Source organism: Elephantulus edwardii, unplaced genomic scaffold (genome assembly GCF_000299155.1).
Source record: "Elephantulus edwardii isolate Elephantulus edwardi_28Jun2011 unplaced genomic scaffold, EleEdw1.0 scaffold00272, whole genome shotgun sequence".
In the NCBI taxonomy this organism is placed as follows: Eukaryota; Metazoa; Chordata; class Mammalia; order Macroscelidea; family Macroscelididae; genus Elephantulus; species Elephantulus edwardii.
This window is the reverse complement of record NW_006400022.1, coordinates 1,288,210-1,312,591: the sequence shown is the minus strand read 5'-3', so window position 1 is coordinate 1,312,591 and position 24,382 is coordinate 1,288,210. Positions and strand designations below refer to the sequence as shown.

Genomic DNA, 24,382 nt, shown 5'->3' with positions numbered 1-24,382 from the left:
AACAAACTGTGGCTGACTCTGAGAAGAATGGAAATCCCATAACACTTGATCGTGCTAATGCAAAACCCATACTTGGACCAAGAGGCAGTCATCAGAACAGAGCAAGGAAACACTGCATGGTTCAGAACTGGGAAGGGCGCACGGCAGGGATGTGTCATGTCTCCACACCTTTTCAACCCGTATGCAGAACAGATTATCCAGGAGGCTGGGCTCTATGAGGAGAAATGTGGGGTCAGGATTGGTGGAAGATCTATCAACAATCTGCATTATGCAGATGACACATCCCTGCTTGCTGAAACTGAGGAGGACCTGAAGCACCTGCTGCAGAGGGTCAAGGACTGCAGCCTTCAGTATGGACTGAGGCTCAATGTCAAGAAGACAAAGATTCTCACCACTAGGCCAATTGGTAGCATCAGGATGGATGGTGAAGAGATTGCGACTGTTCACAGCATTAGTTTGCTCGGCTCCACAGTCAACACTCTTGACACCAGTAGCCAGTAAATTAAAAGACGTATTACCATGGGAAAGTCTGCTGTTAGGGACCTCTCCAAAGTACTGAAGAGCAATGGTGTCTCTCTGGAGACTAAGGTGCATCTGACATAGGCCATGGTCTTTACAATCACTTGTTATGCATCAGAGAGTTGGACAATGACTAGGGAGGATAGAAGGAGAATTGATGTCTTTGAGCTGTGGTGTTGGAGAAGAGTATTGAAGGTACCATGGACTGCTAGGAAAACAAATAGATTCATCCTGGAGAGGGTAAGCCAGGCGGCTCCTTGGAGGCAAGGATTCTGAGGCTTTGTCTAACATACTTTGGACATGTAAGGAGGGACCGGTCCTTGGAGAGGGACATCATGCTTGGGAGGGTGGAGGGACAGTGCAGGAGGGGAAGGCCCTCTATGAGGTGGACTGATTCAGTGACTGGGGTAATCAGGATGGGTGTATCAGAGATAGTGCGTGCGACTGGCACAGGATAGAGCAGAGTTTAGGGCTGTTGTACACAGGGTCGCTATGAGTCGCAAGTGACTCGACAGCACATAACAACAACAACAACAACATATGGGACACCCCTTAAATATTAATGTATGAACTAATTTCCACTATTTACCCTTTCACAAATTTCATTCTACTGTATTCAATCAAACAGAAAACAGATTGCCCAAGAATTATCTCCTAAAGATGGGATTAGATGTTTTTGCTCTCACACTGGCCCCTATGAGTTGTGCTGACATAAATTCTCAGCACACAGTCAGGAACTGTGCCAGTTATAAAGATGACTCACACACATAGCTGCAGAAAACACTTCCAAATCACAGAACAAACACAGACTAGATATCCCCCAGGTGCGGCAAGCATGACCCAAAATATTAGCAGGTGATTGTTTCAATGATCTTCAATGTTTGCTCCACCCAAACACTTCTCTATTCCAGGAAAGTGTCCTAGAGATAACAGTTCTGACATTTTCTTTTTAATCTTCAGAATTTTCTTTCTTGGCTTGTATTCCATCAACCAAATTATCTGGCTTCTCTAGAGCATGATAGTAACTAGCTATGCATAGATAACTTTTCTCTGTCAGTGATGAAGCTCATAGATATGGAGTCCTAGAAGAGATCTGGACAGGTCACTCCCTACATGAATAATGGAAGTTGGAAAACATGAAACTCCCTCTCCATTTGGCTTTCTAGGAGCCCTTCACAAACATTCCCTCTTACTCTGTAATTACTATTTTTTTTTCCCATATAGAGATAGCCAGTCAATAAAAAGGGAGTAAGCTTAACTGTGATCCTGCAACAAGTTACTTTATCTCCAGAAACTGTGACAGTAATAAAAAAATTGCCAGGCCAGGAAGATATATTATGCCAACTGTGATAAAAAGCATGTATTTATCCAAAAAGAAAAGATTTTTCAAATTTGCCTTGAAAAGTACCACAGAGCATATTAAGTACATAAATGATGTACAAAGTGATTTAGAAATTTAATATAGGGAAGTTATGAGACACAACAATCATTAGGAAATGGATTAGGATGCAAAACCACATCACTACTGACGTAACTCAAATTTAATAGAAACATTACCAGAATATTACATCATTTAAATTAACATTAACCTTATTCTACATTTAAAAGATACAAACAAATGAAAGAACAGTAACTATTTCCATTTTACTAGTTATAAAACTGAGGACTAGAGACATACTATCATTCTTGGAGATAGCATCTATACAGCGACTGGAAATGGCAATCTATAGACACACTCTTGCTCATCTTCCAGCTCATCCATATTTAAAACAACAACAACAACAAAATAAACCCAAAACAAGAAAAAACCAAAACCCAACAATAAAAACTCCTTTTCAAGTTTATGATGAAATTCTCTCCACATTTCCTAACTGTGAAACCTTGGCCTACAGACGATGTGTATTGGCTTTTCCCTACCACCTGGAGACACAAGTAATCAGCTTCCTATCACCTGGAGAAATAATCAGCTGCCTATCACTTGGAGACACATTAACTAGCTGCCTATCATGAGGAGACACAATTAATCAGATCCTTCTAGATCATATTGAATCAACACCTCAAACCCACTTGAACTGGTGGTTCATATGCCCAGAGAAGTTTCTCTTCCTTCCATTCAGTGTCAAGATGAAATAAATTTTCTTTGTTATCCTTTTCTGCAAAGCAGGCTTAACCTCAAATGGAGAGAATAACACTTTGATGTCCAACTCTCTACAAAGATTTCCAAACAGACTCCTTTGAAGTTTGTTTTTCTTTCTCTCTCTTTCTCTAAATGGTACATAAGAAAAAAACCTTAAATTTTACAAGTGATTGAACTGGAAGCCACTGTACAATCTTATCAGAAAATCTCCAATCCAATAACAATACAGAATTGTTAGTAACAAGGACAACTAAATCATCACATCCAAACAGGCAAGCCATAAGCAAGTCTGCCAAGAGAAGAAACTTCTAACTAGGAGACTCCAATAATTAAATCAAATAAAGGAAGAGTGGCAAAGTCTAACAGGGCAGCAAGTAATAGATGTTGGAGAGGATGTGGTGAGAAAGGAACTCTTATACATTGTTGCTGGAACTGTAAAATGGTGCAACCATTCTGGGAGTCAGTTTGGCGCTTCCTCAAAAAGCTGAATATAGAAATTCCATATGAACCAGCTATTTCACTACTTGGAATATAACCTGAGAATATGAGAACTGAGGCACAAACTGAGATGTGTACACCAATGTTCATAGCAGCATTATTCACCATTCCAAGAACATGGAAACAGCTCAAATGTCCAACCACAAAGGAATGGATTGAGAAATTACAGTACATTCTCACAATGGAATACTATGCAGCACGCAGGAGCAATAACTTTGTAAATTATTACCTAACTTGGGAAGGACAGGAGAGCATTATTCTGAGTGGACTAACTCAGTCCCACAAGGATAAATACTGTATAAAATTGTTATTGTAGAATGAGTATAAGGATCCAGGAGGGGTGGGAGAGTCTGGAAGCAGAGGGATGAGGATGTGCAGGGGAAGGAGGGATTAATCATTGGGTTGTACATTTTCATGGGTAGAGGAGGTCGAGGGAAATGAAAAGAATTTGCTCAAATGTGTATTTGAATTTTGTAAATAAACTAGTAGAGGAAAAAAAAATTAAAAAAAATAAAGGAAGAACACTCCTTTGGATTCTTTAACAGGATCCAGAGAATATGTTTCTAATTTAACAGCTTAGTCAGACACACACACACACACACACCCCCAATAAAAACCATTACCAACTCCTGCATGAATCTGAGGAAATTTCTCGACAATTCAGCTCTGCTTTTTTGTTCCCCCCACCCCCGAAAGCCCAGACATGAAATCATACATCCAATTGCAAGGCCCTAGTAAATTACTATATAAATCAAGTTTTACTACTGGAAATGAAAAGCACTCATTTACCCTTTCAAATCTCTCTGCAAGGAGAAAGATGATCAACAAAATTCACACTCCAGCCAAGGACTTGGCAGGTCTACAGTGGAAGAGTTGTGTAAATGTACCAGCTTAGTAAGTCTAAGTTTTGCAAGTGTACCACAAGAGTGTCCAGTGTTGAAGACATGGTTTATGATGTATTGTCAAATATACAGGGCTCCCTGGAACTTCAGAGATAATGACTGTTTCTCCTTCTATTGATGGCTATGTATATTTGCACCATCTGAAGAGGCAAGGCTTGGCACTCACTGCCCTCATCTTGCTGTCACACACCTGGAGGAGTCTCTGCTGCTGTCGAATTTGTGACTGTCTGGGCCTCATCGGGTCCTGAGGCAGTGAGACCGAGGGGAGGTTTGGATGTGCAGCACTCAACACAGCATCAATTCCTCCAACCACCAGGGGGCTCTGCTGAAGGGACTGATGGTTCAGCCTGGCAAAACATAATGCAGCTTGTTTACACACACACCCCACCACTGTCAGGTTTTAAATCAGGGCTCTTAGTACAATGCAATTATGCACAAAGAAACAAACTGTGTTTGGTAATTACGCTTGCAATTCAAATGCAATAAAGGCTGCTAGCTACCATAACCCATATGCCCAGGTATAGATTACATGACTTCAAAAAGAAGAGAACATATCTGCAAGGACATGCACCATTTATAATTGCAATCATGCTTAAATTACTTTTTAAGATATTTTTCATAATTTTAATAGGAAGTAATACGATTTAAGCATTTCTTCTAGAGTAGGCGTTGTAATAAAGGCCTGGAAAATGTTATTGAATTTCTTCTTATAATAGCCTTTTGAGGTCAGGAGTTTTATTATCCCTATTTCAAAGCTAACTTACTAAAAATTACTTTCCCTCTACTCACACTGAACTCAGCCCCAGCACTCAACGGGATGCCTCCTTCTGCTCTCTAGCTAAAGTGTAACCTCTTGTCATGAGGCCTCCATCAGATTTTGGCCTGTGCTCGGAGGCTGTTGCTGGGTCTACCTTCATTTTCTCAACACTACTTTTCTGATAGAAGGACAGCACCTTCTTGGAACAGGAAATCATGTAACTACACAGAGCATGTGCCCTGTCTAACACCTGTCTTGTTAATGGTGGGGCCTACAAATGCAGGGTCAGTTTTTTTGTGTCGTGAACATTCAGCAGTTATGCCGATCAGGGTCTCTGGTTGTACCTGGCTTAAAAATGCACTTTTAAGATTTTATACTATTTTCCTTTCTCAGTTAAATGCACTGTGGTGAAAAAAATATTACTTCGAGGAAGCTCTGGTGATCTAGAGATAAGAAGCTGCACTGCAATCCTGAAGGCACACGGTTCCACCATCTGCTCTGCAGAAGGGTGGACAATCCCTTTCTGTACAGTTAACTGCCTCTGACAATCTGCTGGAGGGTCAACTATGGGTAGATTCCGACTTAACAGTACACAAAATACGAGTACAGGTGAAGTTTGACTCTAGTACTTTTGGATTCCAGATTCCAATTACCCAAGCAGTATGCTGTCATCATAAAAATAATGATTTTTAAATTCATGTACTTCCCAAATATACTATCATAGGCCTCATCCCTGAAACAGTGATTACATGGTGTCCTGTAGTCCCTGCTGGTGTTACATGGGAGTTATGCTGCTGTCTGCTAGCATGTGAAGCTTAGCATGAAGCCTAATTCTTCTTGAGTAGCATATCCATCATTCTGCAACATCCTGTGTGTACATGTTATTGTTGTTATGTGCTGTTGAGTCAAAACCAACTCAGAGCTGACCCTCCAGCAGATTTTTAGAGGCACTAAACTGCACTGAAGGAGACTGCTCCTCTTTCTCCCATGCAGCAGTGAGTGGATTAGAACAGTGTGCCTTGTATCTACATGTTTTTGTTGTTGTGCACAGACTTGGAACTGACTCATAGCTGACCCTCCAGCAGATTTTCAGAGGCAGTAAAACACATGAGAGGAGAATGCCCATCCTTTTTCCACAGAGCAACTGGTGGATTCAAACCATATGCCTTTAGGATTGCAGTACAGTTTCTTACCACTAGGCAACAGAGCTCCCTTGTATCTACTTTGCCGTTGTTTGCCATCAAGTCAGAACCCACCCATAGCTTACTTTCCAGCAGATTTTCAGGGGCAGTTAATCACACAGAAGACTACCCATCTCTCTCCTGGTTAATTCAAACTGTGCGCCTTTTGGACTGAAGCACAGCTTCTTATCATTAAGCCACCAGAGAGCCTTTGTATCTACAAAGGCACTACTAATGAAATGACTGTGTAAGAGGAGATTTACACTACTGAAAGTGGGGTAACTTGAAAAAGAAGAGAGTACGTTGGCAAAGACAATAAAGTAGCTACTGGTCTTGTCAATTTAGGTTACTACCTAGCATGAAAATATACTACTCTTGTGGCTTAGTGGTAAGGAGTTTTGCTGTCAACCTAAAAGTACATGGTTTGAATCCAAGAGCTTCTCCTTGGGAGAAAGATGGGAATTCTCCTCCTGTGTGATTTATTGCCTCTAAAACTCACTAGAGGTCAGATATGAATCTGTTCTGACTTGACAGTACACAACAACAGTAACTAAAAATTACCATGCAGGACTTTTAATTAATGAAAAAATTAGTAAGAATTTAAGACAGTGACAGTGGAGCATAAAATAAATCATGTTAGTATGTTTGTTGTTAGGTACTGCTGAGTTCGTTTTCACTCATATTGACCCCATATGATAGAGAAGAGATGACCCAGAGGATTTTCTAGTCTGTAATCTTTATGGGAGCAGATAATCAGTGTTGCTCCTTAGAGCTGAGTTGGAATTACCAACCTTTCAATTAACACCTAAGTGTTTAACCTTTTGTACTCCTAGGCTCCTTCACAAATCAATGATAATGGCTCTCTAACTATAGGACTCTGTGTGACTTCACAGGTCACATGCCTATCAGAAATAGCCCTGTGGGTTCTAAGTGATGACTAAATACTGTAAATGTGGCTACTGTAACTGAAGAACTAGATTTCTAATATATGAGAACAAGTAGTAGTGCAATTTTATTAGCAATCATTCATTTCATAGCTTCAATCATCATATCCAGTAAAACGCTGCTGACCCATAATCAATCCCTTGTTAGACAGCAACCAATATTTCTATATCTTAAGAGATTTTTAGCTATTTTTTTTTAAAGAAAAAGAGATCAGAAAGAGTAGTGGCGCCAACATGGCAGTATCTTTTCCCAAACATATTTAACTTTAGAAATGTGAATCTCAACTATTCAGGACTTAAACAAAATTAGATGAGCCATTACTCATTGTGTACCTCTTTCTCAGTGCTACCCCAAATGACATGACAGAATGGAAATTATTCATAAACTCATAAAATAATTATAAAGCACCACATCTTAGAAGATACACAAGAATGTGAATGTTTACTACAGCAATTATTTCTACAGACGTCACCTCTGAGAGCCAGTCAATGATTGCAGGTACGGTGAGGCCTGTTGCTGCACATAGCCACTGGGCTGCTGTTGCATCTGCCTGAGTCTCTCCATGAGCGCGGGGTTGGAATGTGCTGCTGAGTAGGTCCTGGAGTTATAGCTGGGAGAGAGGACCACACTGCCAGCTTGCTGCTGTGGCATCTGCTGCAAAGGCATCTGCGTTCCATACATCGTATAACCCTGGGGCATGGTCTGCAGGCACACACAAAGTAAAAAGCCTAAGTGTGGGCTTATCAGCTTAGCTGTATCATCACTAAGATACTTAAGTGGGATGTCAGAACCCTTAAAAATTGAATTTTCTAGCCACTGTGTTAGTCCCCATTGGGAGGTAGCAAAGTCTACAGCTACCTTAACTACAGCCACAGAGTCATGAAAATCATCAACAGCTGTGAGATCAATATAAGACAGCACTTGCTACACCGTGAGAAGCTGTAGTAGAAAGACTGTAAAGAGACCGAGACTCTGCTGTAAAGTAATTGTGGAAAGACATAACCAGAGGGACCTTGGAGACAGAGCTACAGATTTTGCTTACTGAATAAGTGAATGAAAAGCTGACTTCCAACTGCTCTCAGATAAAGTTTGCTGGACTAAGTGAGGAAACCAGACGTGTATTTGTGCTATTGACCTGAACCTAGACTTTCACTTGTTGACTGAGAAGCTGTCTGAACTAATTGAGGAATTATGTCTTATAAATCTCGTTTGAGATTGCTGGACTAAACCTGGACTTGTATTGTGCGATATTCTTTGCCTCACTCCCACTACCACCACTTATTACCTTCATACTTGTGAATAAAGTCTGTGCATTAATTTGCAACACTGGACCTAGTGGTTTGCAGAAATAGGTGCAGGAGCACATAGGGTGACATGTCTGACCATGTCGTTATCCGTATTACAGATATTACTGACATGGAAAGTTCCCCTTTATGAAGCAGGTAGAAGGTCAGACACAGCCTTTCCCATGTTACAACTGCTCCTTTCACAACAGCTAGAGGACCAACAGCAGTTGGAGTCTAAAACCAAGGTGGCCTGTCAAAAGCTCTTTGAATGAATATCTACAATGATTTACCAGAAAATGCAATGAAAAATATGAGTTCCTCACTTGGTTAAACTAGCTTTTAAAATCAGCTGCTTATACTTAGAAGGACATGTTTCTGTATAGGAAGCATTATCATTTTAGTGAACAGCTGACATCAATGCTCAATAGATCCTAAGGACTCTATGTGATTTCCAATGTTTTTGTAGTCAGAAAAGCTAACCATGAACAGAGTAAATGAAAATAATGGAATCTACTTTTCTGTAATGTAACTGCATTTCTATGAACTTGATGAAGTTGTCTTAATCAGGACTTAATCAGTTACCAAAAAAATCCCTCATATTAATACTTTAACTAGGATATACAGCCACAATTGGCTTAATACTCTCTACCTCTGGTAGAATCACAGTATATGATTTAGAGCTTTACAAATAATCTGAATTATTTTTACAGTCAATATTAATATACAAATGCATATTATTTCTCTGTATCTGGACACTTAAAGTAGTGAGCCCAAGGCTTTTCTTTATCACTATCATTTATAGAACAAAATATTGATTAAAGGAAAACGTTACTTTTCAGGTTCTGAAAACAATCCACTTTAAGGTAATCTAAATAGTTCTGACATGAAAGACTAGGCTTGAATTGTTCATTGAATTTCCAGAAGACAGATGAAGGGCTCAATGGCTCAGTAACATCTTGGATTTGCTTTCAACTGTGGACAGTGTGACTTGGTCAACGTCACTGGCATTATGAAAAGGATAAAGTAAGAGTCTACAGGGGGCAGCTATAACAAAATTATTAAAAAAAAAACCGGCTAAATATTAGGTTAAGTCTATTATTTTATTGTATAGAGAAGGGAAGCACAGCTTAGGGACTGAATAATGCCACACAGCAGTCAGCTGTTGGGAGCTGTGTCAAGGCTGAAGAGCCTAAGAGCAACTCTCTTATCTTCTTACTCTATCGCCAGTCTCTTTTGTCTTTGAATTTAACAATTTCAACTATGAACTGTCCACATAATGCATAGGAAATAAGTACTCTGATTATCAAGCATTTCTGTATCAAAACATCACCATCAACGCTTGAACTTTTTTTTTTTTTTAAAGAGTAGCGTTTACTTTGATCAGTTACAAAGATTTAGGCAGCTCTATCCTCCATTTACAGGGAAAGAAAACAAGTAGCCCCCGAACCTCAAGGGCCATGCACCCAACAGTTAGGCTCCATCCTGACGAGGCAACTGCTGCAGGCGTCAGGGGCCAGGCAAGGGCTACTTCAGGTCTTAAAATGTTTTATGATTTTGTTAATAACAAAACAATAACTCTGAGATGAGTTTGAATCAGTGGAAGTAATTTCTGAAATAAAAATTATAATTTATAAGAAGAAAAAAATTTTGGGCCCTATTAGAAATCAATACCCTTTTAACTGAGGAGGACCTAAGGCGCTTGCTGCAGAAGATCAAGGACTACAGCCTCCAATATGGACTGAAGCTAAACGTCAAGAAAACAAAGATTCTAACCACTGGGCCAATTGGCAGTATCAGCACGGATGGTGAAGAGATTGAGATAGTTAACAGTTTTAATTTACTCGGCTCCACAGTCAACACTCTTGGTAACAGCAGCCAGGAAATCAGGAGACGAATTGCATTGGGAAAGTCGGCTGTGAGGGACCTCTCAAGAGTACTGAAGAGCAACGATGTCAGGCTGGAGACTAAGGTGCGCCTGATCTGGGCTAGAGTCTGTGCAATTATGTGCTATGCATCAGAGAGTTGGACAAAAAATAGGGTTGATAGAAAGAGGATTGATGCCTTTGAGCTGTGGTGCTGGAGAAGAGTGTTAAATATACCATGGACTGCTAGGAGAACAAACAGGTTTGTCCTGGAGAGGGTGAAGCCAGTGTTTCCCGGAGTCAAGGATTCTGAAGCTGTGTCTGACATATTTTGGGCATGTTGCGCAGAGGGACTGGTCCTTGGAGAGGGACATCATGTTTGGCAGAGTGGAGGGGCGGCGAAGGAGAGGAAGACCTTTGGTGAGATGGATCGATTCTGTGACTGGAACGGTGGAAATAAGTGTGTTTAAGATGGCTAGGTTGGCACAGGATAGAACAGCATTTAGAGCTCTTGTACATAGGGTCGCTATGAGTCACAAGCGACTTGATGGCACATAACAACAGCAACAACATTAGAAATCAATACCCTTTTTATTTGTTTGATTTTTTCTCTTCAGAGAAAAAGCACAGAAATCCTAACAGGATTTATGGAGTCTCATAGGTACCTGTGCTTGTTGCAGTCCTGGATACTGAGAGAGCTGAGGGGAGGGCCGCGCTTGTGCAGCAAAGAGAGTTGCCTGTTCTGGCTGACCCTGGAAAACAAATGCAACACAAACTCTTGATCAAAACAGTAATTGCTTGCCTTAAGCTTATGGGCAATAATTCCAATTCCTCACATCTTGTCACAAAAAACACAGAACCTGCAGATTCTCCAACAGCAGTAACCACTTTCCATCAATTTTCTATCTAAGGATAGCCTGGAACACTTATTCCTTTTGAAGACTATATATATTATCAGAGATAACATAGATAAACAAGCCATAACAATCAATGAATAGTCAACGATTTGCTTGGCAGAGAAACTCTAAGATAGCTTCCCAGTGCACTCAGGATTGGTTATAAATGATGTTCTGCAGTTAAAGGCAGGGAACTCTGTGTGAAACCTGGTACACAGGGTTATATATAGTCCCTTGTGACCATGAAAGAAGAGAATATATATCATATTTTAATGATATTTTTTAAGTTACAGAAAAATAAACAATTTATCAAGTTTTCAAGGTATACATTTGATAGTGCTTATCACCATATCCACAAGGATCCCCGGAAGTGAGGTGGTTAAGTGCTTGGGTGTAAACTGAGGAGAAGACCGTCTGAAGCCACTAGGGACTCTACAGGAGAATGAAGTGGCACCATGCTTCCGGAAAGACATCTGGGAAACCCTACAGACAGTTCTACTCTGCCCTTCAGAGTTGCCATGAATTGAATCAACTGGATGGTAATGCATTTGGCTTGTGAAATGACTCTACATATCACTTGGGAAACAGTAAATAGAAATCAAGTTAATAGCAAATACAGTCAACTATCATATCAAATAAAAATAACTATTGCATAATCACAAGTTTTAATTTCTATACTTCACCCTATAAAAAGAAATATATTCAATATAGTGAGCTCTGTTGGTTTAGTGCATAAGGAGTTATACTTCTGACTCAAAGGCAGGCAGTTTGAATCCACCAGTTAACTCCATGGGAGAAATATAAGCAATCATCTCCTGTGTGATTTAAAGCCTCTGAAAACTCACCAGAGGGTCAGCTATGATTCAGTTCTAACTTGACGGCAATGGATTTTGAGAAGCGCAATTGTATGTATGTTTTGTCTTAACTAAGGAGGTATCTCAGGGAAGCTTGCACTAAAAATCATAGGGAGAGGGCCAAGTTCCTAGAGTCTCTGATTCCTTTCAGGACATATACTAATGAATAGGACTTATTCTGGAATTACAGTACTATTTTTTTTAAGTATATGACTTTTTAAAAAGTACTAAATTATAATATTAGAACACCATTTTAAATGTGTTTGCCAAGTAGAATAGAGAGTTCTAGCACTAAGACAGGGATACACTAGCTAAAGAGAGAGAATAATTACATCAATTATACATCAGGTACTAAACTCCTTGTTTAGTCTCAATTTCTCACAAGAATTCTATCAAGTTGTTCCTGCTGTTGTTATATGCTATTGAGTTGAGTGACTCACAGTGACTTTATGAGCAACAGATTGAAAACTGCTCTATCCTGTGCCATTCCTGCAATCTCCAACACATTAGAGTCCACTGCTAGGTCAGTCCATTTTGTTGAGGATCTTCCTTTTGGTGACTCTCCACCTTTCCAAATATGGTGTCCTTCTCCAAGGGCTTGTTCCTCCTAACAACATGCCTAAAGTATGTGAGATGAAGTTTCACCATCCTTGCTTCCAAGAAGTGTTCTGGTTTTACTGTCTCCAAGACAGATCTCTTTGTTCTTTGGGCAGCCAAAGGAATATCTAATACTCCTCTCTAACATCACAAATCAAAGGCTTCTATTTTTCTGTCATCCTTAGTCACTGTCCAACTTTCAGATAAATAACAAGTAGTTGAGAAGACCATGGCTTGTATCAGGTGCATGTTAGTTTTTTACGCTGACACCACTGCTCTTTAGAGGTCTGGAAACTTTCTGAATGTGACTAATCTTTTGAATTCTTGACTGCTTGTTTCACAGGTGATGATTTTGAATCCAAGCAAGATGAAATCACTGACTACTTCAATCTCTTATCCAACTATCATGTTACCTAGTGGCCCAGTGGTGTGGGCTTTTCTTCCCTTGATGTTGAGATGTAATCCTTATTGAAGGGGGAGTCTTTGATCTTTTGTAGCAAATGCTTCAAGTTCTCCTCACTCTAAGCAAGCAAGGTTGTGTCATCTAAATATAGCAGGTTGTTGAGGAGTCCCTTAATGCTCTAATTCTTCTTCATAAAGTCCAGCCTCTCAAATGATTTGTTCACCAAGCAGATTGAACAGGTATGGAAAATAGATACAGCCTTAACACACACTTTCTTGATAGGGAACATCTTCAAATGGAAAAAAGAAAAAGCTGTCTGAATGTTGAAAAACCTTGATTCATCCAGATAAGTAAGCCGGAGCTATGATCTGAACACTAGTGAGTGTAACTCCAAAATCCAGGTGCTTTTCATGATAACATGATACCTCCATATGTGATATTAAGGATGACAATATTTAAACATGGGTTTGTTAGTTATTTTTTATAAAGATTTAAAACCTAAAACAAAGCTCATTGCTGTCCCGTTGACTCCTTCTCAGTGACCCTTTATTTGGCTTCCAAGAATAGTTTCCAGGTTAGTCTTTATGGAAGAAGACTACTCATCCTTTTCCTGTGGAGAGGCTGGTAGACTAAAACTGCTTAACTTTTGGTTAACACAATATGCAGTGCATTATGCCTCCAGAGAGCCTCTAGGAAGATAAAACCCCTTAAAAGGAATACATTTTAGAAATAAGTCCCTTACCAAATATGTCACTGATAAATGGTTTTTTCCCCAGTTTGCAGTGTTGTTGTTTTTTTTTTTACTCTGTTGAAGTGTTTTGATGAGCATAGGGATTTGATTCTTAGAAGGTCTCATTCATCTTTTTTTATTCTCTCCTGTTTGTATGTTTTCCATTATGTTTGGAAGTATGGTCATGCTGTAGATTAGGGCTTCTAGAGTTTTTTCCTCATGAATTTGTATAGTCTTTGGTTTTACTCCTAGGTTTGTGATCCATCTTGAGTTGGTTTTTGTTGATGGTGTGAAGTGTGGGTCTTCCTTAAGTTTTCTGCAGATGGTTTTCTAATTTTACCAAAACCATTTGTCACAATACGGGCACAAGATATAAACTGAAATACATCAAAGAAAAAATTCAGATGGCAAACAAACATATGAAGAAATGTTCAAAATCCCTAGCTATTAGAGAGATGCAAATAAAAACAACTAAGAGATATATCATCTCACCCCAGCAACAATGGCAAAGTTCAACAGAGCAGCAAACAACAAATGGCAGCAAGGCTGTGAAGAGATTGGAACTCTTATTCACTGTTGGTGGGAATGTAAAATGGTGCAACCATTGTGGAAGGTGGTATGATGCTTTCTCAGAAAGTTGGAAACAGAAATACCTACTGACCCAGCAATTTCACTATGGGGAAAATACCAGAAACAAGAGCTACCACTCAAACCTATGTATGAATAACCATATTTATTGCTGTGTTATTTAAAATAGCAAAGAGATGGAAGAAGTCCATCAACAAATAGAAAAAACGGTGGTATGTTAAAACACCGGACTATTACGCAGCACTGAAAAACAATGAACTTGTAAAACATTACACAACATGGGTAAGCCTGGATGACATTATGTTGAGTGAAATATCTCAGGCCACAAAAAGATAAATACTGCATAACACAGCTGTTATAAACCTTCATTAAAATCACAATAAGAAATTGAGGAGTGAATCTTTAATGAAATATTTAAAATACTGAAAACAAACGTTGATGTATCAGATGAAGTCTTTGCTCTAATTTTCACATGAAATCACTTGGGAGTACTTACAAAACTTAAGATTCCCCTTAGATGGTTAGATGCTCTATCATCTACACACCAACCACGAACTTCTCAGTGTACCCAAGTATAGGACCTGTACATGAACAGCTTCAACAAAACCTATCTTTCCATAATAAATAGTGAAGATACCCTCAGCCATTAAACATAACAGATTAATCTGTCAAGTCCAACTACATCTCCAGCTTTTCAGATGGTTATCTGAGAACTTTATAAAGCAAGCTAAGAGTGTGGAAAGAATAAAATTACAATAGATAATTGCCAGATGTGCAGGCTGGGTTTAGAAGAGGTTGTGGCACTAGGGACATTATAGCCAATGTTAGATGGATCTTATCTGAAAGCAGAGAGCACCTGAGGAATGTCTTTCTGTGTTTCATTGACTATGAAAAGGCATTTAACTGTGTGGATCACAACAAACTGTGGCTAACTCTGAGCAGAATGGGAATCCCAGAACATCTGATTGTGCTTATGCAAAACCTATACTTGGACCAAGAGGCAGTCGTCAGAACAGAGCAAGGAAACACTGCATGGTTCAAAATTGAGAAGGGTGTACGCCAGGGATATCTTTTCAATCTATTCACAGAACAGATCATCCAGGAGGCTGGGCTCTAGAAGGAGGAATCTGGCATCAGGATTGGAGAAAGACTCATTAACAACCTCCAATATGCAAATGACACAACCCTGCTTGCTGAAACTGAGGAGGACCTGAGGCATTTGCTGCAGAGGGTCAAGAACTGCAGCCTTCAATATGGATTGGAGCTCAACATCAAGAAAACAAAGATTCTCACCACTGTGTCAAATGGCAGCATCATGATAGACAGTGATGAGATTGAGACTGGTGGTTTTTTGTTTTGTTTCTTTAATAATTCAATCTTTATTTAAGTCTCATCTGCCAACTTAGTGGTTTCCACTGACTTGGGGAGCAGAATCTCCCACAAGCTTCATAGTTTGTTGTGTAGGCACTGCTTTTGTGGGAGCCTTGGTAGCAGCCGTGGCAGTATCTTTAGCTGCTTGTTTAGCCTTTTTTGTTCACTTGGATGTCCTGAGAGCCAGTTCTCATTGAGCTTTTCTAACTTCAGGCTTTGATTCTTCTTGGCCATTACATCAGCGAGCGATGTACCACTGAGGGTCCCCTGGAAATTGACTGTTTTGTGGGTTCTTCTGAATTCCTTTTGATTTACCTGCCATGGATTCCTTTTGGAAAAGAATGTCAACTCACATTTTTCATTAAGAAACTGGAATGTCTTCCCATTGGTCCTGGTGATGCATCTTGTGTGCCTGGGGTAGATCTCGCACAACTAGACCTTCATGGTTGAGACTTCACAGAGACATAGAAGATGATGAAGAGGAGGATGAGATTGTTAACAATTTCAGCTTACTTGGCTCCACAATCAACACTCTTGTTACTAGCAGTCAGGAAATCAAAAGATGAATTGCACTGGGAGAGTCTGTTGTCAGAGACCTCTCCAAAGTACTGAAGAGCAACAATGTCAGTCTGGAGACTAAGGTGTGCCTGAACCAGGCCATGATCTTCACAATTACTTGCTATGCATCAGAAAGCTGGAAAAAGATTAAGTATGACAGAATAAGAATCGATGCCTTTGTGTTGTGGTGTTGGAGAAAAGTACTGAATATACCATTGACTGCTAAGAGAATAAATTTTTCCTGGAAAGGGTGAAACCAGGCTGCTTCCTGGACTCAAGGATTCTTCATCTGACATACTTTGTAAAGAGGGAACAGTCTTTGGAGGGGGCTATCATGCTTGCAAGGGTCAGTGTAAGAGAAGACCCTGGAAGAAATGAATTGACTCCATGACTGGGGCATTGGAGGTAAGTGTGTCAGAGACAATGAGGTTGGCTCAAGATAGAACAGAGTTCAGAGATGTTGTACTTAGTGTCGCTATGAGTAACAAGCATCTCAACAGCAAAGAACAACAACAAAAACAGTAAGGTGAATAACCAAGTTACTGGAAAACATTCTTTTATGGATAAATGTTATCAGCTGAGCTCATGAACATCTAACAAAACAAAACAAAAACTACCCATCTGTAGAAATCACAAAATTACCAGTCAAAGACAAATTACTCCATCTTTAAAAGGAGCACGAAGAAAGAGCCATGCTCTCTCAATCACTGACGTCTAAAAGTACATATTAATGATTTTTTCCCAACTTAATATTTAAGAGTAGTTAAGAATTTAGATATACAGAAACTTCTGAGGAAATCACAAGCTCTTCAAGTTTTGTCAGCATTATATTCTGTGTCCATAGAATAGGAAAAAAATATAGACTACAAAATATCCATCTTGCCCACCATAGTGGACAGCCTTTAATTATTTTTTCCTTTAGGAAATAAATTATTATAAATAATTTTAATAAAAGTTACTGTTAATTATAACAGTTTATAACAGTTACTGTTAATTAGTTGGGAACTAATAAACTTAATTATTAGCTGGAAACTATAATTATAATAAATAAATTATTGCCAGAAGTAAATTCTTTTTATTTACAGAAATCATTTCATTTGCTAAGGAAAGAGTGGCTAAGCAAAGTTATTTAGCAACTTGAAAAAAGCTTATAACTGCTAAAATAAAGACATAATACAGGATATTAAATGAAAAGAAAGTCTGAAAATAAGTTGTTAATGGTGATGCACATTTTTGTGTCATAAAAATGTGCGTTAAAATACAAAGGGAGTATACAGCACATAATGGAGGTTGAGACACTCTTGAAAGAGAAAAAGAGTACTATTAAAAAGAAGGCAAGAATAACAAGCCCAAAGTAGGACCATGGCGAGTACATCAGGATATCTGATCACCTTGGTTACAGATAAGATGTCTTCCAGGGTCTTTTCTTACACTGACCCTATAATAATATAATAGGTCCATGGACCCATTACTCTCTGAAACTTTTCCAAGTTTATCTTTTTTAATCAGTTAACAAGCACAGTGTCAGGATGTACTAGTAATTACTACAGATTTAGAAAAATTGAGTAAGATTCCCAACTAAATTAACAGTGGCTGCAACAGCTGGCTCAAATGTAGCAACATGAGTGAGAATGTCACAGGACTGGGCAGCACTTTGTCTTGTACATAAGGCCATGATAAGGCCAAACAGTCATGTCTAGCATACAGCAGTTGGTCAACAAATATATGCTCAGAAAAACTAAGATCAATTTTATAATATCTGTTAAGTAAGATGTAGAAAGAAAGCAGAATTCATTATATTGGTGGGTGGTACATTAACTTTAAAACTGGATTTCAGAATAAAAGATGGATCTAAGAAGTATAAGGCAGTCAGAAAATATTTAGTAAAGAATATTGTGCTAAAAATATAAATCCTCATTTGCCTCTCAACATCTTAATTAACAAATAATGTTGGAGAAGAGTACTGACTATCCCATGGATTTCCATAGAACAAAACTGATATGTCTTGGAGAAGGTGAGGCTTGAGTGCTCCTTGGAGAGAAAAATGATAAAACTTCCTACTTTGGCCATGTTGCTCAGAGATATTATTCCACGGAGAGGGCCATCAAGCTTGGAAAGGTGGAGAGTCAGCGAAAGAAGAGAAAATCATCAACCAGGTGGACTGACTTGGTGACTGCCACAACGGATGTGAGTGTGAGATGGCACAAGGTAAGACAGGATTCTGATTATTTGTTTATAGGGTCGCTATGAGTGGTTCTCAACTTGGTGGCACCTAACAACAACATACCTACATTGCTACCTGAACTATTTCCTGTACACCTTTATTTTTGCTCACTTTTATGGATTTTGGTTTCAGTTTCCTTATATAAGCTGAATTTAAACATAAATTCATTTACTGAAGTATTCACCTTCTAAAAATTTCTAAAGAAGCTATACTGTATGCTATCAGCTCATTTTCCTAGATTCTATATTTCCCTCTCCTACTGATTTATTTTTTAATAGGAAACAAGAAATGTTTGAGATTAAGGAGATGTTGACTCCAAGAGCTTTTATATAACCTGAAATGAATGTATCTAATAAGTTTTAAAATTTTGATAAATAATTTCTTTAAATTTAATTTTATTTGGTCCTATTCTCTACTCCACTAGTAATTGTGAGATCTCACTCTAAAGGAGATCTGACTGCATCTCTAATTAGCAGCTCCTATAAGCAGTACAAACAGAACCAGCAGTTTTAATAAACACAATTCACTATTAATATACTTTTCAAATCCCTAGTGATTTATTTTCACTGAGCATTTAAGGGTTGGACATAAGTAGAGACTTAAGTTGTACCTGGATAAACAGAGTCAGAGACCTGAAAATACATACTTAGGAAGAAAAAAATTAAGTCATACAATGAAACAGTTGGTTGTTTTATGAGTAACCTATCAGAAAGGGCTTTACCAATGGCTACCAATTTGGAAGCTACCTGGTGATGGCTAGTACCCAAAAGTACATGGAATGAAGTTAAAGCCACCACATTTTACTAGTTTGTTCTCATTGCAGACAATAGACAGAGAAAACAGAGTAACTTAAGCTACTCGTTAATTTAGAGAAAGTTTCCACTGCACGTATATTTTAGTTTGCAGCTAATTAAGTTTATTAGTTCCCAACTAATTAACAGTAACTGTTGAAACACACTGACTCAAACAATAAAGAACCTTTAAAATGTAGTCTATTAGCATGTCATGAATATACTGGTTGAAAATATACACTCATTAAATTATTTTTTTATTTTGTATTAATACTTTAATGAATATTCATTAAATTCTTAATCATTGTGGCAACACTAAATTAAAATGAAACATATGCAAATATCCATTAATTGAACCTTCTTTTGATCATAAATACTTGACAAAAATATTTGTTAACTATTTTTAAAACTATAAACAATGACTACTGTAAACTACTCTCTATCTGGGTAATAAATGTCCTACAGCTATCTCAAACTTTAAAAATCTGACAATATTTAATTAAAAATTAAAAAGAAAAACTTCACTTCACTGTATACCATAAAATGTCAAGAAAAAGAAATTTAAAGTTGAGTCTTGTCAGAAGTTTTAAACTTGAAATTGCTGAAATACTTGTTGGAGAAACTGCCTATATAACTGATATTTAAAAAACACATAACTTCAAAAACTGCATGCACATTTATTTTCAACAATGTATAGAAAAGTGTTACCCATTAAATCAGCAGTGAAACAAGGTGACTTACATTCACATCTGAGGTGTGAGCTCTTTTTTATTCTAAAGCTTCTTGGTTTTATGTTGTGGGTTGGCTACCTGATACAGAAACCTATAAGTAATTTAATGCAAAACATGCAATCTTAGCTAGCCCAGGCAGAGCAGTAGAGGTGACGTCTTACAACATGCACGCACAAGACCTATGCTCAAAAAAAAGGTCTTCGCTTTGCAAGAAAGAAAGTAGGAATGATGCGTTCTGTTTAAAGTTGGGAATAATGTGTGGATCTTAAGATAAGGGTATGTTTCACAACCATCGTTTTCATTGTCTTGCATTTTGGCTATTAATTTGCATGCCATGCATTCCTCTACTAAGGATGTAGATTACTAAAGGAGAAGCAAGGGCTGAGGAACAGACAGAGTCAAAATTAGTAAAGAGATGGAAGTGCATGAACTGGTCTATGCTCTCAAGCTCAGGCCATGGAAATCTATCAGTTTCTATACCATAAACATAAATGATGAAAAACATGAGGCAATCAAAGGGAAAAAATAGAAATAAAATTCCATTAACTAGAACATAGTCAATACATTCATGATTCTGCATTACAATGTCAAACATTAACTAAGAGAACAATAGTGAAATGAATATAATTATTACCAGCTATAGAAGAATAACCCGCTTCTCATTTTGAAGTTCAAAGGGCAATGCTATAAAAGTTTACTTAAAAAAAAGAAAGAAAGAAAGAAATGGAATGATAGCAGGAGTGTTACCATTATGTTGTCAAAGTTTTCCAGAAGGGAGACAGCAGAGTTACAGAAGTCCTACAGAAAGGGGACAGCAAGAAAATGGCAGACAATACAGATAAGACTTTTTCAGCCTAATAGTATGGCAGTCAAAATACACATGAAATATTTCATTGTAAAATAATGTTTCAGGGAGTTGAGTTTTGGGAACTCAGGCCCTACACGAGCTCTATTAAGTCATAGGCCAGACAACTTCACTATAGACTATTGATTCTGACCACAACCTGGAGGTTCAATGACAACATAAAAGGGGGGAGAGAGAGAGAGAGAGAGAGACACACACACACACACACACACACACACACACACACACACTTCTATTTCCCAGGGAGGTCAGGTCAGGGACTCAGCATGAGCAGCACGGACCCAGTGTCCTATTCAGCCAGACTCAGTGACAGGATCATTAAATGGACAGTGACAGGATCATTAAATGGACAGGACATGAAGGCAACAAGCCACCATGGCATATATTGTTGGAGGGTATATTTAGATAGCGTCAACCTCCGTGTAAGCATGTGAAAAATAGAGCATCAGGCTAAGCACACATTCAATCAAACACAACAGACAACAAATACATAGAACAACATCACTAACTTACTAACAAAAAAAGCTGGGAAGAAAGCAACCAAATGTTTAGGAAAAGTTGATATTTCAGGTAAAGAATTTCCTTGCTTAATTATTTCTATAGAAAGTCAAACTAATAAATTACAAATGTTGTAGATTTCCTTCCTGCTGAGTTTTAGAGATAGGGATGAGGCAAAGGATAATCAATCTCATTAGGAAAAAAAAACCCCAAACCTCAACATTTTCCTATATTAAGGACTGGAAATTACAGAAGGAATTCCCAAGCAAACATGACCTATTATTACCATTTTAGGTGTGGTGACACTGTATTTGCACATGGACCTTTCTAGCAGTGTTCCCCTTCCTTGCTCCTCCACCACAAACTTCTGCCTTTTCCCATAAAAACCATGCTGGGTATACTACCTTCTAGCTAATTAATGTTGACTTAGAAATCCAGCAAATGATATTTGGATCTTTCTAATTATTCAAATAAAGAAGGAAATAACAGATTAAGAAAAAGCAAAGTATCTACTTCCCTAGATATGCCTTGTAATCAAGGAGCAACGTGACAGACTTTAGGACATATTTACTAGCTTAGTGGTATATATCCTCCTAAGTTTACTTATTGTTTTGAAGGTATAAAAAGTAACCCTTAAAGAAATATGTACATAAAAATAACAGCAAAACATCTCAAGATTTGTTGCAATAAGATAGATTTGTCTACCTTTAAGAAACAATATTAAAATATCTTTAAATACACTAAAATTATATGACAAAAAATTTTACAGTAGGGAAAACTCAAATAGTAAAGTTATTTAAAAAAGATGTTAAACTCACAGATAAATAAAATACCTCTGTAATTCATGTACTGTGGAAAAAATATGGTTTGACAATATTACGGATTGTTGAAGATGTTGAGAAAGGAAAATTCTCATTTATTACTGAAGTTAATACCATGATTTTAGGAATTAAATAAGAATTTTTTTTTCTTCAGGTAGGTGTTCTAAAAACTTTTCTGCCTGTGCAGAAGGCACACACAAGAATGTTTAAAAATGCAGACAATAAGAAAAAAGTGGCTATAATTTAGGTGATCATAGATAAGGAATGGATAAATAATGTGTCAATATTCATACGGAATATTGAGAAAAATGAATAAATAAAACTGTACAACTACATACAGTTACCACAATGGATATAATTAAATATTTACCACAATAACAGCTAAAAGGTGGTTGCAAAAGTGTGCATCAAGTATGATACTGTTTATGCACAAAATTAAATCATGGGCTATATGATACTTCTGTCTGTGGATCAAAAATATAAATATTCATAAGAATAAAAACCACTGAGTTCATGACAACTATTACAACTCTTAGGAGGAAGGCAGGGAAAGGAAATGATGGGAGTCTCATTTACATCGTAATGCTTTAGGTTAACAAACTCAATCTAATGCAAATATAAAAAAAAGAACACCGTTATTTGGTAAAGCTAGGTTAAGTATAAATGTGTAGTACATTAGGAGTTATGCTCCTGAATGAAAAGTCTGTGGTATGAATCCAACTAACCAACTTTGTGGGAGAAAAAAGGGGAAGTCTCCTCCATAAACATTTATAGGCTTGGATATCTGAAGAATTTCAAAATGACTGGACATCTAATTGATAGCAGTGCTTGTGAGATTGGTTGTTACAGTTTGGTTTTATATTTTAATAGGGAGGAAGTCTATTGGTGTCACATATACGAATTTCTACTTTGCTGTGCATGTGTATTTAGAATACCACTAAATAGTAAGTGAGAAGAGCAAGGGAACAGATAATCCTATCCCAAGAGTAGAAGGGCTCAGGAGTCGATCATCAAACAGGTCAGCTGTTCAACCTAAAAGGCTTATTACACTCATCAATTTCAAGAAGTATATTTTCATGATATACTTCTGATTAACCACTTTGGGAGGCTCTAACTGTTCATTGTTGTTGTCGTTATGTGCCGTCGAGTTGTTTGTAACTCATAGCGACCCTATGTACAACAGCCCTAAACCCTGCTCTAATCCTGTGCCAATTGCATTGCCTCTGACACACCCATCCCGATTACCCCAGTCACTGAATCAATCCACCTCATAGGGGGTCTTCCCCTCCACCCTACCAAGAATGATGTCCCTCTCCAAGGACCTGTCTCTCCTTACAACCTTTCCAAAGTATGTCAGAAGAAGCCCCAGAATCCTTGCCTCCAAGGAGTAGCCTGGTTTAACATCCCTGGCACACACCCTTCCCAATTTTGAACAATGCAGTGTTTCCTTGCTCTATTCTGACAACTGCCTCTGGGACCAAAAAGTATGTTGTTGTTGTTGTTAAGTACCGTCGAGTCACTTGTAACTCATAGCGACCCTATGTACAACATCCCTAAACTCTGTTCTGTCCTGTGCCAATCGATACACCCATCCCGATTACCCCAGTCACTGAATCAATCCACCTCTTAGGGGGCCTTCCCCTTCTATGCTGTCCCTCCACCCTACCAAGTATGATGTCCCTCTACAAGGACCTGTCCCTCCTTGCAACATGTCCAAAGTATGATCCTTGCCTCCAAGGAGCAGCCCAGTTTGACCCTTTCAAGAATGAATCTGTTTGTTTTCCTAGCAATCCATGGTACCCTCAATACTCTTCTCCACCATCAAAGCTCAAAGGCATCAATTCTCCTTCTGTCCTCCCTAGTTATTGTCCAACTCTCTGATGCATAACAAGTAACTGCAAAGACCATGGCCTGTATCAGGTGCACCTTAGTCTCCAGAGAGACACTGTTGCCCTTGAGTACTTTGGAGAGGTCCCTAACAGCAGACTTTCCGATCGCAATATGTTTTTTGATTTCCTGGTTGATGGTGCCAAGAGTGAGAGAATGACAAAGATGGAATGACAATGACGGAATGACAAGAGCAAGGAACGACAAAGCAAAATATTACAATGAAATGTGCGAGGAGTTAGAGTCGGATAATCAAAAAGGCTGAACTCATTCAGCATTTCTTAAGCTCAAGGGACTGAAGAACAAATTCAAATCTAGAGTTGCTAAAATCAAGGAGGCTTTAGGCAGAATATTAAATGATCCACGAGGTATTAAAAGAAGATGGAAGGAATATACTGAGTCATTGTATCAAAAGGAATTGGCAGATACAGAAGAATTTAATGAAATAACATTTGAGCAAGAGCCTATGGTGATGAAGGAA

General features: G+C 38.3%; 1 protein-coding gene across 1 annotated transcript in view; it reads right to left on the bottom strand.

The window, feature by feature from the left end:
* The window catches only part of MED12L (mediator complex subunit 12-like), a 576,790-nt gene that overhangs the window by 1,126 nt on the left and 551,282 nt on the right, over window positions 1-24,382 (bottom strand). The window contains exons 39-41 of the mRNA XM_006900063.1: window positions 10,753-10,839; window positions 7,412-7,641; window positions 4,247-4,403 (exon numbers count right to left, since the gene is read on the bottom strand). Of these exons, the coding sequence (XP_006900125.1) occupies window positions 4,247-4,403; window positions 7,412-7,641; window positions 10,753-10,839 (474 nt within the window). The remainder of the gene's footprint in view (window positions 1-4,246; window positions 4,404-7,411; window positions 7,642-10,752; window positions 10,840-24,382) is intronic.